Source organism: Beta vulgaris, chromosome 5 (assembly GCF_026745355.1).
Source record: "Beta vulgaris subsp. vulgaris cultivar EL10 chromosome 5, EL10.2, whole genome shotgun sequence".
NCBI classification, from domain to species: domain Eukaryota; kingdom Viridiplantae; phylum Streptophyta; class Magnoliopsida; order Caryophyllales; family Amaranthaceae; genus Beta; species Beta vulgaris.
In genome coordinates, this window is record NC_079206.1 from 18,656,927 (window position 1) to 18,670,486 (window position 13,560).

At 35.1% G+C, this 13,560-nt stretch overlaps 1 protein-coding gene across 4 annotated transcripts; it reads left to right on the plus strand.

Annotated features, from left to right (window-relative positions):
* Positions 1–1,378: 1,378 nt before the first annotated feature.
* On the plus strand, positions 1,379–7,720 carry LOC104893008 (heat shock factor protein HSF8). 4 transcript variants are annotated; one of them, XM_048644796.2, is made up of 3 exons: positions 1,379–1,911; positions 5,391–6,686; positions 7,428–7,720. In XM_048644796.2, the coding sequence occupies exons 1-2, from the start codon at positions 1,636–1,638 to the stop codon at positions 6,645–6,647; spliced, it is 1,533 nt and encodes a 510-aa protein (XP_048500753.1). In that variant the 5' UTR covers positions 1,379–1,635; the 3' UTR covers positions 6,648–6,686; positions 7,428–7,720. The 4 variants fall into 4 exon arrangements, with proteins under 4 accessions (XP_048500753.1, XP_048500754.1, XP_057251015.1 ...); XM_048644797.2 differs by having other exon boundaries at positions 7,463–7,720; XM_057395032.1 differs by lacking the exon at positions 7,428–7,720 and adding an exon at positions 7,020–7,402.
* The last annotated feature ends 5,840 nt before the right edge of the window (positions 7,721–13,560 follow it).

Below are 13,560 nucleotides of genomic sequence, written 5' to 3' on the forward strand. Positions count from 1 at the left end.
ATATCAAGCAGAAACTCATTATATCATTCAGATACTCATTATATCATGGAGAAACAAAATCATTCCATATGTTAGAACACGTGTCATGATATATACTATGCAACTTAGATCTTCTTGTATGTTAAAACATTTTAATTAATTCCTCTATTATAGTCCATATAATTTCACATTATGTTTTCCGTTAATAAAATATACTACTACCTCCGTTTCTTAATAAGTGCAACATTTTCCTTATTTGGAATAGTCACAATTAGGGGTGGGAATGAGCCGAGCCGAGCCCGAATAGTGCCAGGCTCAGGCTCGAGCTCGAGTTTCATAAAAGAGGCTCGGCTCGAGCTCGAGGCTCGTCGAGCCTCAAAAAATGAAGCTCAAGCTCGGGCTCGTGTCATGGAATGCGAGCTCGGCTCGAGCTCGTTTGAGGCTCGGCTCGTGCTCGTTTAAGGCTCGTTTGAGGCTTGAGGCTCATTTGAGGCTTGAGGCTCGTTTGAGGATCGAGGCTCGTTTGAACTTTAGAACCACTGCCTATTAGAACTTTAGAAGTATTATTTTTTTCTTCTTTTTTTAGAGAATGTGTGACTATTTGCTTTGGTTGTATTTTTTTTTCCTATTCTAATATATAATATATTTTTATTGTTTTGCCTTTTTGTATTAATTAATAATAATACTATATTTTTATATTTTTTCTAATAAAAAAATTACTCGAGCCGTTCGCGAGCTTTTCGAGCCGAGCTTTGCTTAGCTCGTGGCTCGTATCGTTAGGTGACGAGCCGATCCCGAACTCGAGCCGAGCCTTGGCGAGCCGAGCCCTGACCGAGCTTTCACCGAGCCGAGCTCGAACTGTTCACTGGCAGGCTTGGCTCATTCCCAGCCCTAGTCACAATAAGTGCAACCAAGCTCAAAATGGTAAAAAAAGTTCAATATTATTACAAATATGCCACCAAAAAGCAAGAGGGATCCACAACTTTTTTGTTTCATCACTTGAATTACTCTACTTTATTATGGTCCCAACTTTCTCTCTCTACATTCCTTGGTATCCCCCCACTTTCTCTATATTGCACTTATTGAGAAACGGAGGAAGTATATTGTATATAAGTTCACTATATCTCTGTAGAATTCACTATATAAAGTTAATATCTTACCATCCAGGTGTACACTAAGTTATTGTGCACCGGGTCCATTTGAGTTTTTTCATTATTTTGAAGAGTTGTTTTCAAAATTAAAATTATTCTAAAATAATCAAAAGATGAGATTAACCTCAACGAACCAACCAAAGATTAAATTATTAAAATCAATTTATCCTTGCTAAAAAACGCGATGAGACGAAACGAGTATTGAAAATGAAAACAGATATAATAAAATAATGAAAAGAACAGGGTGGCACAGGGCAAACCCACCGTCGAGAATGAGCAAAAATTGAATAAACACTCGTCCCTTCACAGTTCACCCCATCATCTCTGCCGATTAAAAGTTGAAACCTTTTTTTTGAACACCCCTTTTCTCTTCACCCTCGAACGTTCCCTCTCTCTCTCTCCACTTTCCTAGGGTTCCAAATCCTTCGCTTTAATGTCCTCCTTCCAATAAAAACCCTAAATCTACAATTTTTTTATTAATCGACTGATTTTTCCGGTCAACTCAATGGATTCTTCAACCACCACCACCTCCGGCGCCGGAGAAACCAGCAATGGCGTCGGTAGTGCTCCAACGCCGATGTCGAACGTCAATGGACCGCCGCCATTTCTGTGCAAAACTTACGACATGGTGGATGATCCGGCAACTGACGCCGTCGTTTCATGGAGTTGTACTAATAATAGCTTCATCGTTTGGAATCCTCCTGAGTTTGGTAGAGACCTTTTGCCTAAGTATTTTAAGCACAATAACTTCTCCAGCTTTGTTCGTCAGCTTAACACCTATGTATGTTTCTATCACACTTTTTTTCTTTTTTGCAGTAGCTAGTTCTGTTTATTTAACCGCTTTGTTGGAAATTGTATATGTGATCTGAAATTTTTGTTTCAACTTTGTCAGGATTTGCTGAAATATATGTTTACTTGTTGATCCAATTCAGTTGATTAGTAGCAAGTGGCTTAGCGGAAGTAGAAAGTAGAAACAGTAATTTTGAAACAATTTGGGTCATGAGAAGAATAAATTAGGGGTGATAGATCTCTGTTGGGGTTTAAATTTTAAGGAGGGTGGTGGATGGTTGAATGGAATGTGAAGGGGATTGGGATCGATAACATATTCCTTACTGTTATAAGTTATTTGGGAGCAAATTTGGGGGAAAGTAGGGTGGTTTTGGAAAGAGTGTAAGAAATGCAAGTGTTTGTGTGCGTTGTAACTTGTATAGTTTATAAATTATGAGTTTCTCAGGGATTGGAGTGTGGTGGAAGTTGTATTTAGTTGAAATGAAGATTAGCTAAGAAGAAATCTTATATAGATATGCGTAAAGTTCATTTGGTATGGTAAATTTTGACAAGAAGGTCGTCCATCTATAGCAGAATTCAAACACAAGGTTACCCTATAGAGCATCCCTTCGCGCTCACCTTTTCTTATTGGTCTCCTATATTTTGATTGTTTTGTAGAAACTTAGTTTAATGAAGTGGATCGTATACAAACTTTGGTAGGCATCATATACCTGGTCTTAAAGAATGGATTTTACTCTTTTTCTTTTGGGACTATATGGGGTTTGAAGTATTTTTAAGAACAATCATAACACCAATAGTGAAGTTCAAAATGTGATTGGTCAGGAATGATACAGAAATAGGTAGAGACCAAGACGTGAAAAGTCTAAGAAGTCCTCATATTGCAAACGCTGTAGGTCATGTGGTATTAGTAAAGGTCTTAAGTAGAAATAAAGGAACTTACTTGGAGTACACTGGTTTCATGTGAAACTGCACTGTGGTGAATTTGTAATACTCCTTTGATTCATTGCTGCAGAAGAGGGGAAAAGGATGCCATCATAAGGAACAATATTTTGTTTTACTGATCAATATTTTTAAAACTCTTATTCTGGATGTACTCTGAGGCCTGAGCTGTTGTCACTCCTATGCTTTTCTTCCTTAAGCATGATATTGCTTTTCTCATTTGATCCACTCGTTTGGTTGGGAGGTATGGTCGAGGAAATAAAAAAAATATGTTTTTGTTGTTATTGTTGTCACTTGCTCAATCAAAGGTCCGGAGCATTCAATTACTGCAGCTATGACTGAGGCTGGATTGGTCTTATAAATCATTGTTTTAATTTAATAACGTTGGGGGGAGGGGGTTGTGGTTGGCAAAGCTATGTGGGTTTTTGTGATGGTAGGTGCGCACTTTGGCATACGCGAGAAAGTTTTTAGCCTTGATGTGGTGTATATGAATGATAACCTTATTATTAAACTAATGATTACCTTGTGGGAAAATCAGAAAAATAAGGGTTCTGAAGAATAGTGATGAAAATTAAGGTTTATCTTTGCATCTTCAGCTATAATGTATGTTTAACATCCTTGGGCCTGCTAGTGGGATTAGCCATAGCTGAATATCAACATTTTGTCATCGAAGTGTGTTAATTTTTGCAATGTTTACTTTTTTTCTTTAGATTGAAGAATGAAGATCCTGGTAGATATCAGCAAAAGAGGTTGTTCTTTGATTGTGATTGTTATCACTAAGAGAAAGAACTTTACTTGTCTGTTTCCTTTGCCTGCTGTCCTTTTCTTTTTTTGGCAATTACTAGAGCCAGCATCAACTGTTGGCATATGTCAATGAGTCAAACTGCCAATTAGGTATCTTCTTTAAATAATTGAATTGTCTGGAGTAACATATAATTGTCAAATAATCTTTCATTAAGACTAAGGAACCCGCTCTGTTGTACATGTAATTGATTTTGAACTGTGCCCTGGTAATGGATTAAATGCGTCGTGTTGATTACCTAAATGAAGCTAAAGGTATTATTATCTCCATCCTGAATCTATTGTCTCCATAAGGTTTGACACACACTTCAATAATTGTAGTAGGGGGTGGGTCAAAAAGCGGTGAAATATGATTGTTTTTTAAAAAAGTGGATAGAGAAACAATAAAAAGCTGTAAGTTGAAGTTCATATATTGCGAGAAAAAAACGTTGATCTAGTGGCTAGAAAAGCTGGGATCCACATCACATGATGGTGGAAGTTTTCACCAAAGTAGGTAATAGGAAGATTATTTTGGGCATCTTAAAATGGTTGATAGGAAGACATTTTTGGGACAAAGGCAGTAAAGGGGATTCCTGAGGGGGAAATTTGTCACTTCAATTGGTATCTTTTAGCTATTCACTGTTACAAACATCACGAGCATGAAGTACACGTCACTCAGATCACAGAATTGGAATGAGGCATGACTTTTTATCTCCAGAACTCTTTATGGAAATGGAATACATTGATCTGCTATGTCTACACTGCTGATACTAGTATGGGGTGATGTCATCCATGTCTTGTTAGCGAGGAATGACATTTTATTTATTAATCTGCTGGTCTTGTCTCCCTGATGGTTCTAGTATGCTGGCTATGACTTCTATGTCTTGCGTGTCTAGTGGCTACATGTGCTTGGTGGTAAAACATTTACTATGCATTTTATATGGGTGAATTTTGGTATTATTCATTTGGCTCGTTTTAAAGTGACTTTAAACATACTCCCTCTGTTTTAAAAATTTACTCTTTCTTTTTTAGTACATTTCACTACGATATACTTATATAGGAATATCTTTGACATTTTGTTGACACTTGACATGTGCTCTGGTTATCCCAGCTCAAGCTTTACATTTACCAAAATTGGACGTCCGAGCTCATAGTTAACATTCTACATTTACCCGCTATATATTTTACCTTTTCTCAATCTCAATCCCTATACCCAATATCCGCGTTTTAGGAAGATTAACTGTCAGAGTTCAAACTTGATGACCCTAAAGTCTAAGAAAAATATTCTGGGTGGTATGATTAATACCTTAAAGAAATATGGACCTAATGGGCGTCATACATAGTAAAGGCGAGATTGAGATTGGTGTGATTTTTTTGTGGTTTTCTTCTGAATTTGTGGACATGTTTTGCGCCTCTCTTATTGGGTGCTGAAAGTGTTGGTGACTTGGTGCATTGCTTGAGTGTTTGCTATATACAACTCAATTCTACTTTTCAGTATTGTTGTAAATTGGTGGCCTTTTGTTGATATTGCTGATTTGGTGTAGAATATCTTGCTTTATTTGGAATCTTTCCTAAAAGTGATTTATGAGTAAAGGAAGTAGTATGATACAAGTTACTTGTTTTTGGTATCATTTCCTTGATGCATAAATTATATACTTTGGTAGCTGATCAGAAAAATTATTTGTACTGGTGATCATTGCAACAACATGAATATAGTATATATGTATATATGAACTTTACTATGGTGTTCAGGGCTTTAGAAAGGTGGATCCAGACCGTTGGGAATTTGCAAATGAGGGATTCTTAAGGGGCCAGAAACATCTACTGAAGACTATAACTCGACGAAAGCCTGCTCATGGGAATGTTCATCAACAGCAACAGCAAGCACATGCACAGACTTCTTCTGTTGGAGCTTGTGTTGAGGTTGGTAAATTCGGGCTGGAGGAAGAGGTAGAAAGGCTTAAAAGAGACAAGAATGTCCTTATGCAAGAACTTGTTAGATTGAGACAGCAGCAGCAGGCAACTGACAACCAGTTGCAAACCATGGTACAGCGTCTGCAGGGAATGGAGCAGCGGCAGCAGCAAATGATGTCATTTTTGGCAAAAGCTGTTCAAAGTCCTGGGTTCCTGGCTCAATTTGTACAGCAGCAAACTGAGAGCAGCAAGCGCATATCTGAGGCTAACAAAAAACGAAGGCTTAAGCAGGATGGTGTTTCTGAGAGCGATAACTCAAACTCTCCTGATGGACAGATTGTGAAATACCAACCCTCAGGGAATGACTCTGCACAAGCAATGCTCCGGCAGCTAAGGAAATTAGACTCAAATTTGAACAGCAACTCTGATAGTTTTTACATTGGTGATTCATCTTCTACTAGTGTAATGGAAAGTAAGACACCAGCAAACCGAGTATCAGGAGTTACCCTTCAAGAGGTCCCACCAACTTCTGGACCAACTCATGTGGACCCTACCTCTGAGATTAATTCTGGGGGTCCTGGTGCTGTTGTATCTGAGATAAAATCATCTCGTGTCATTACCAGTACTGAAAGTTTTTCTACTCCCAAGCTTCCAGAATTAAGTGGACTGTTAAGACCAGAAATGTTACCTTCTGCTACTAATATGCAGACAAATGTTGGCATACCAGAGATTTCGCCGTTGCCTGACATTGTGCAGAACTCTGTTGATACTCCTGAGGGAAATTATATGTTAAGTGAGACAGCAGATGATGACTTTATGGATCTGAGAGCTGCGACGTTTGATGGGACATTTCCAATTGACATTGACAAGCTTTCTCCTGATCCTGATATTGACGCTTTGCTTGATGAGACCTCCTGGGAACAGTTTCTGGACCGTATCCCTTGTGAAAACATCGAACTAGAGATGCCTAACGTTGAAAGTCTGACCGGGGAAACAGAAGTGCAGCCCTTAGAGAATGGGTGGGACAAGCGTCAAAGAATGGATCAACTTACAGAACAAATGGGTCTTCTGAACTCGGATAATAAATTAGTTTGATCACAGCCATCTGTACAGTTATTTCTCTTACACTCCAAGGTAAACTCTTGAGAACTCGGAATGAATATAGTATCTCTTCTAGTCTTCAGAAATGGTGCGTTTACATTTCTGTAATTTGTACTCCGTTTTCAGTTGCTCTTATGACCTTTCTTATGCTATCTAACCCTTATGAAGCTTTTAGGATCTTCATAGTTGTGAAGTTAGAAACAAGTGTGACATGTTTGTGCTTGAGTTTAGAATTTTTCTCCTTTTAACATTATTTAGGTGGGTTTTTTTTAATTGTAGGCTCTAAAATACAAGGGAAGGCCGATAACGACATAACGTATGTGTGCTATTTTTTCTTGATGAACGTTTTTCTTGTTACTCTTCCAGTTCCAGAGGAAAACAGCAATATGTGTCTCACACAGATATTTTTTGGGCCTGGCGATGGATTCCGACGCAGCATTCTATATCTTACAAGGAGCTAGCCATCTTGTGATATGTTTCTGCGCACTCAAATGTATTTATATCAACAAAAATATGTAGAAATAGACAATGAAGCATTAGGTTTTATGAAAGATTTCACTTGATCTTTGATGTCAATTTTGCAAAATTCTTTTGCTCTTGTTTCCAACTGTGAATTTGTCGCATGAGGTAGTTTATTTTCAGCTATGATATACTGATGTGTTAGGATTGCAGTTTAATCCCTTAATACCTTGTATACCAGTACATATAACAGCTGGATTTTCTTTTTATTTTCAAATAGAGTTTATACCTGAGAATTCTAAAAAAAACATGCAGGTGCATACTAAGTAACTAGCATAATTCATTTACAGAAGCCAAGTTGAATCAAAGAAGTAGGGGGGAACAACAGCCATCAACCAGGAAGGGAGAGAATAACAATAGAAGAGGGGCGTAGAACTTGGAGCACTACTCAAAGTCAAAACTTGTAAACTACCTCTTTCCATAAAAGGTTTTTGAGACTATCATTTTACTCTTTCCTAATGAAAACAAGTGAAAGACTATAGAAGAAGCTCATTAGCAAAACGTGACAATTCAACATAATTTAATTTGATAGCTTGCACCTTTGACCATGCCATTATTGTAATTGAACAAAAGTCTTAGATTCGAAACAGTAAGTGATATCACGCCACTATTCAAAGCAATTCATAGAATATCAACGCCTAAGATGAAAGAGAAAAGAAAGATATAATTTGTTATTGTAATTACCGAGAAATCATTACGAAATTGAACAACAACAATTTGAAACTGTAATTGACAATAAGGGGACGCAAAGAGGACACACCTTATGCAAATAAGGTGGTCGCCGGTTGGTGGTGGTCGAAAAAGGGTGGTCGGCGACAGTGGTGGTCGGAAATGGGTGGTCGGCGACGACTGGCTTCTCTTGTCTAGGGTTTAACCTTTCTACCTTCCACACAATTAGGGTTTGAAACTTGAGGGGAATGGAGTTAGAAACTTGGAGCTCGTTTGGTTCACTATTTCTAGGGTCCAAGAAATGGAACGATTATCGATACCTTTTTTTCATGTTTGGTTCAACTCCTTACCAATCCATTACCATCAAGTAATGGTAATGGACTCCCCCAATTTGTTACCTCCCTTCCCCCTCAAGTAACAAAATCCATTAGTTGGTGGTAATGGTTACCATTATATTTCCATTCCATAACTTGAACCAAACACCCAACAAATGTAATCATTTTTATTATCATTTTCCTTCTTTATTGTTTCCATTCCCTTTCCATTCCATATATCGAACCAAACGACCCCTTAGGGGGAGAGGGGAGATTGGGATTCTAGGGAGATGGGGTGGAGATAGATATCCTTGGGTATGAGACTCTACCCTAAATATGCCCAACCAAACAATGAAATGGATGTCATTCCATTCCATCAAAAATACCCCAATCAAACACCCCTAAAGGTTGATTATCTTCCCATAAGTGGCCACTGGAGAGTGATTTGTACCGTTTCCATACCCACATATAAGATATACACCTATGTTATAACACGTGTGTTCAAAGGTGATATAGATATAGTGTCGTGCCAAAGGCTTGGTTAAGCATGGTACATGCTGTGTCAGGTGGCTGGCGACAAAACTGAGTCCCATCTCCCCAAGCACCTAACATCTTGGTGTCTAGGTCTAAAATCGTGTAATGTTCACGATTGTGTTTTGTCCAATGTTGTGCTTAGGGTGTATGGTCGGGTTTGACATCCAGCAAGATCGGAATTCAGATTTGAATTTTTAAATTTTGGATGAGGTATTCATCTACAGGGATGAATAGAAAAATAAATCTTTATTGATTTTATCTTCTATTTTTTTTTTAAGAAGAAAACAAATATTTTTATCAAAGGAAAGCGAGGACAGACACTGACCTACTGAACATCTAAAAATTTAGACTGGGGTCCTGAGTCTAAATTGGGACGAAAATGGTCATTAAGATAATTTATGTAATATTTTATTGTCCATGCATGATCCTTTAATATATATAATTTTTTCACATAATTTATTTAGGTATAACAAAGTTAAAACTAAGATCAATTACTATCTACTAAGGGAATAATGAAGTAACAAAATTACAATTTAAGGACAAAAAAAACTATTTAAACCTATTTTAATTAATAATTTAGTACACAAAACTATTAAAAATCCACAATATCAAAGATAATAGCGCAAGTATTATATACTTTAGTATATGATGAGAATATTAAAACAAATTCAATTTGCTAATCCTCTTGAATTTCATTTCATTTTTTTTAAAGAATAGAGATTTATGGCAAGCATGTGACTTGTATTTTGCAATTTCAATATATTTATTACTTGGAAAAAAAAAGGTATAAATGGGTCTATGGGTCGGATTTGGTCGTCTGACATCACTGGACGTAGACCCATATCCGATCTAAGAACGTTTAGGCTCAAATTCGACCTAGACCTCATGGTTTTGAAAAATGTAGACCAAACCCTTAAAAATCGAGTAGGAACAATGTCCTGGATCGAATCTTGGACCCATTGCAATATCAAGAAATGCTTTGCCATCCAATTATAATGCAGTATTGGTTAATGCTTATAATCTTCTATAGTCACAAGTACTAAATTAATATCATGGGAAGATAATAAGTAAAGGTTCTCCCTTTTATTATGGGACCATGATTAATGAGAAGTTGCGATAAAATAATTCTATTGTGTTCTCAGGAGCACAATGCACCTAGTATATTTGTTTCATTTTCGATGAGCAAATATTTCATTGTAACAAATGTTCGTTTTAAACATATTTTTTAGCAAAAAAAATTATGTTCTATTTTTCGTGGAAATTGTTCTATTTTCAATAAGCAAATGTTCTATATCAATAAATGTTCGTTTTAAGCTAATTTTTCAGTAAAAAATTGTTCTATTTTCGCTAAGCAAATGTTCTATTCTAAAAGATGTTCGTTTACAACTTATTTTTTTAGCAAAAAATATGCCCTATTTTCCGTGAAAACGTATTCTATTTTGATAAGCAAATATTCAATTTAAGTAATTGAATTTTGATAACGTTTCACTCCAATAGTAAAATGTTCATTTTCGTAATTGAATTCTAGAAATGTTCCACTTCAACAAGAAAATGTTCATTTTCGTAAGTGAAGTATTGTAATGTTTTATTTCAACAGTAATATGTTTTGATTTTACTTTTGTAAATGTTCTATTTTACATGGTTGGAGTAAAATTCTCATTATGCTTCTGGAAGCACAATACACGAATCGGAAACTAATTCTAGACAAAACAAGTAGAATTTTGTCTTTGACAAAGTTCGAATGCAATTTATTTCAAAGGACAAAGAAAAAAGAAGACTAGAGATGGACATATGGTTCAAGGGAGAAGCAGGAGATGGTGTGAGGATTGGGAATTATTGTCCCATATTGAGGACAACAATTGATTAAGGGGTTGATAACTAATTTATACTAAGGTGTTACTAAATAAGGAATGGTAGCACATGACACTCTTTTTAAAGGGTTTTTAATTATTTCATATAATTGTAATTCATATATAATAAAAAAAAAACTAGTTATTAGGCCCGGGCTATGCCTGGATAATAAAAAATTTCATTTATTAATATAATATTTTATGATAATAACACTAAACACAACTTAGCCTAGTGGTTAGAACTTTAGTATATGTACTTGAGGTCTCGAGATCAAACCCTTTACTATGTAATTTCTTAATTTTTTCATTGTACATGGATTACATGAACTGAAACTCACTAGGGGGAAGCGCCACGTGGCACAGTTTCTTGTTTTCGCACGCCTTTTAATATATTTGTATAGATAGATGCATTGTATAAGATTTGATCTCGTGACTTCACGCTTATATACTAAACTCTAAACCACTAAACCAAATCATTATTTGGTGTTATCATTCTAAAGTGAAATTTAATAAATGAAAAATATAATCACCCATGGTATAGTCCCGGACTAAAAACTAGTTGTTCCCTCCAAAATGGGTGATAGATCTATCATTGTTTTAACCCCACTACCTCAAAAGTTTGGAGTCAAAACTAGTATCACCATTTAAGATCTTCCCACTCTTTCTAACTTTCTCTCTCTAAAAAATAGCATTCGACAATTTTTTCCCTCCTTCCCTCTTAACTATAAACAAAAAAAAAGAAAATATCACAACTACTTTTTCCTCTATTTCTCACTTTTTGACCCCACCCAACTATTTTTCCTCTCTCATCACCTAACCACGATTATATAATATTTTTTTATTTTATACTTTTAAATAATATAAAATGTTCATTACCAATTGATAAAAAATGTTAATGAATTAAATGAAATCCATAATTAGCGTCTTTATTATTAACTAAATTAAATGTACAAATAAATTGTTTTTTTTTTTTTTTTTGAAGTGTTAAAATGAAATATATTTCATACTTCCTCCATTCCATGATAAGTGAAACAAAGGATTTGGGCACAAGATTTAATAAACAACACTTTCAAAAGCCAAAAATTCATAAAATACCCTTTACATTATCAAAAGGAGGAGAGAGAAAAGCAAACCACACAAATTTGTGAGAGTTAAGTACACAACTGGGTACTAAACTTTGCCTTTTGTTCTAGTTTGGGTACTCAACTTTCAAAAGTTTCAGTTTGGGTACTCAAAACTAACATCTGTTAATTTGGTACCGAACTTTGATAACTTACCATTATCAACACCCAAAAAAAAAGAAAAAAAGGTGACGTGGCATTAATTATAAAATTCCAAACTTTTTTCTCTCTCCTCTAATTCCTCTCCTATCTATTCTCTCTCTTCCCCTGCTTCAACTCCTCTACTCATTCACTCACCCCTAACCTCCATCCTAAATTATCAATAACCAACATTCTTAGTTTATCAGCCTAAATTCGAAACACGAATTAAAAGAAACTCGAATTATTCCATCAACAACATCAAAACAAAAGAAATTAACCTCAATTGTCCCACCAATCAATCAACATACAACATCAACAACAAAATGCTAATTCACATAAATTAAACCCTAACTATTCCTCTAATCCATCAATTCATCACCATTAACACAAATTTTCACATCATTATCAACTGAAACACACAATTCCTGCAATAAGCACAATAAACAGAGAAACATCCCACCAAATAACATAAAACACAAATTAAACCCTGATTACCCCCACCAAACAACAAAACAACTAAAAATTAAACCCTAAAACATCAAATTCCCAAAATCAAACTAACAAAAATCAACAATTAAACCCTAATATCACTCCCACCAATCAACAAATGATAACTAGTACTACTACTACCACACACAAAAAACTCCTTTTTCACTCAAATTCAACAATTCCATAATCAAAAACAAAAAGAAAAAAAACCTGACGATGATGATTTGCTTCTTTTAAGTTTCGCTTCAATTTCTCCAATAGTAGAAGGAGTTCGCGACTCCGAAAGTCGTCGACGAAGTCTTCGAGGAAGTTTTGACGGTGAAGAAGTCGACAAATTCGAACAATGGTTCATCGGAAAACTCATTGCAACAATGGCGACCGCCATTTTTTCTGACGATGATTCCTTCAGTTCTACCGTCGATGTCATACTTTCAACTACTTTTTTAACCTATTTTTTTTTTTTTTACTTTCTAATTATATAATTATATTTTCTTAAGATCACGATTAAATTTGAATCAAATATTTGTAAGAACTAAAAAAGAAAAGTTATTTTTTAATGAAAATGAAATCAATAAGAAATTTTGATGATCAAATAGAAAGAATTTGTCAAATTGATGATAAATTTGGGAAGATGAAGAAAACTTTTTTTTTCCTTTTTAATTTGGCAGGGGAAGAGAGAAAATAGATAGGAGAGGAACTAGAGTAGAAAGAAAAAAATTTGGAATATTTATGATTAATGCCATGTCACCTTTTTTTCAGGGTGTTGATAACGATAAGTTCTCAAAGTTCGGTACCAAACTACCAAAGATGGACGCTAATTTTACAAAAACGGACGCTAATTTGCGTCTGATGGGTCCGGACGATAAATTCAGATGCTAAAAGCACGGATTCTTGTTGTGAAAGTTGAGTACCCAAACTGGAACAAAAAGCAAAGTTTAGTATCAATTGTATACTTAACTCAGTTTGTGATGGATACTCTTATCATTTTGTCACTTTTTTTTCCATTTAAGGTATGTTTCACTTATTTTGAAACGTTTTAAAATAGTAAGTATTTCACTTATTATGGAATGGAGGAAGTATAAAATAAGAAAAACTAGAGGAAATAATTAGTAAATAGTTGAAAAAAGAATTTGCTCAAAATATAATATAAAATGGGTCTTTATTTATAGAGTTCGAAAAATAGAGTCATTGGTATTTTTTATAATATTTTTTTAATTTGTATTTTTTAAAATATAAATGTTGCAAATTTTACAACAACTACATTTTAAGA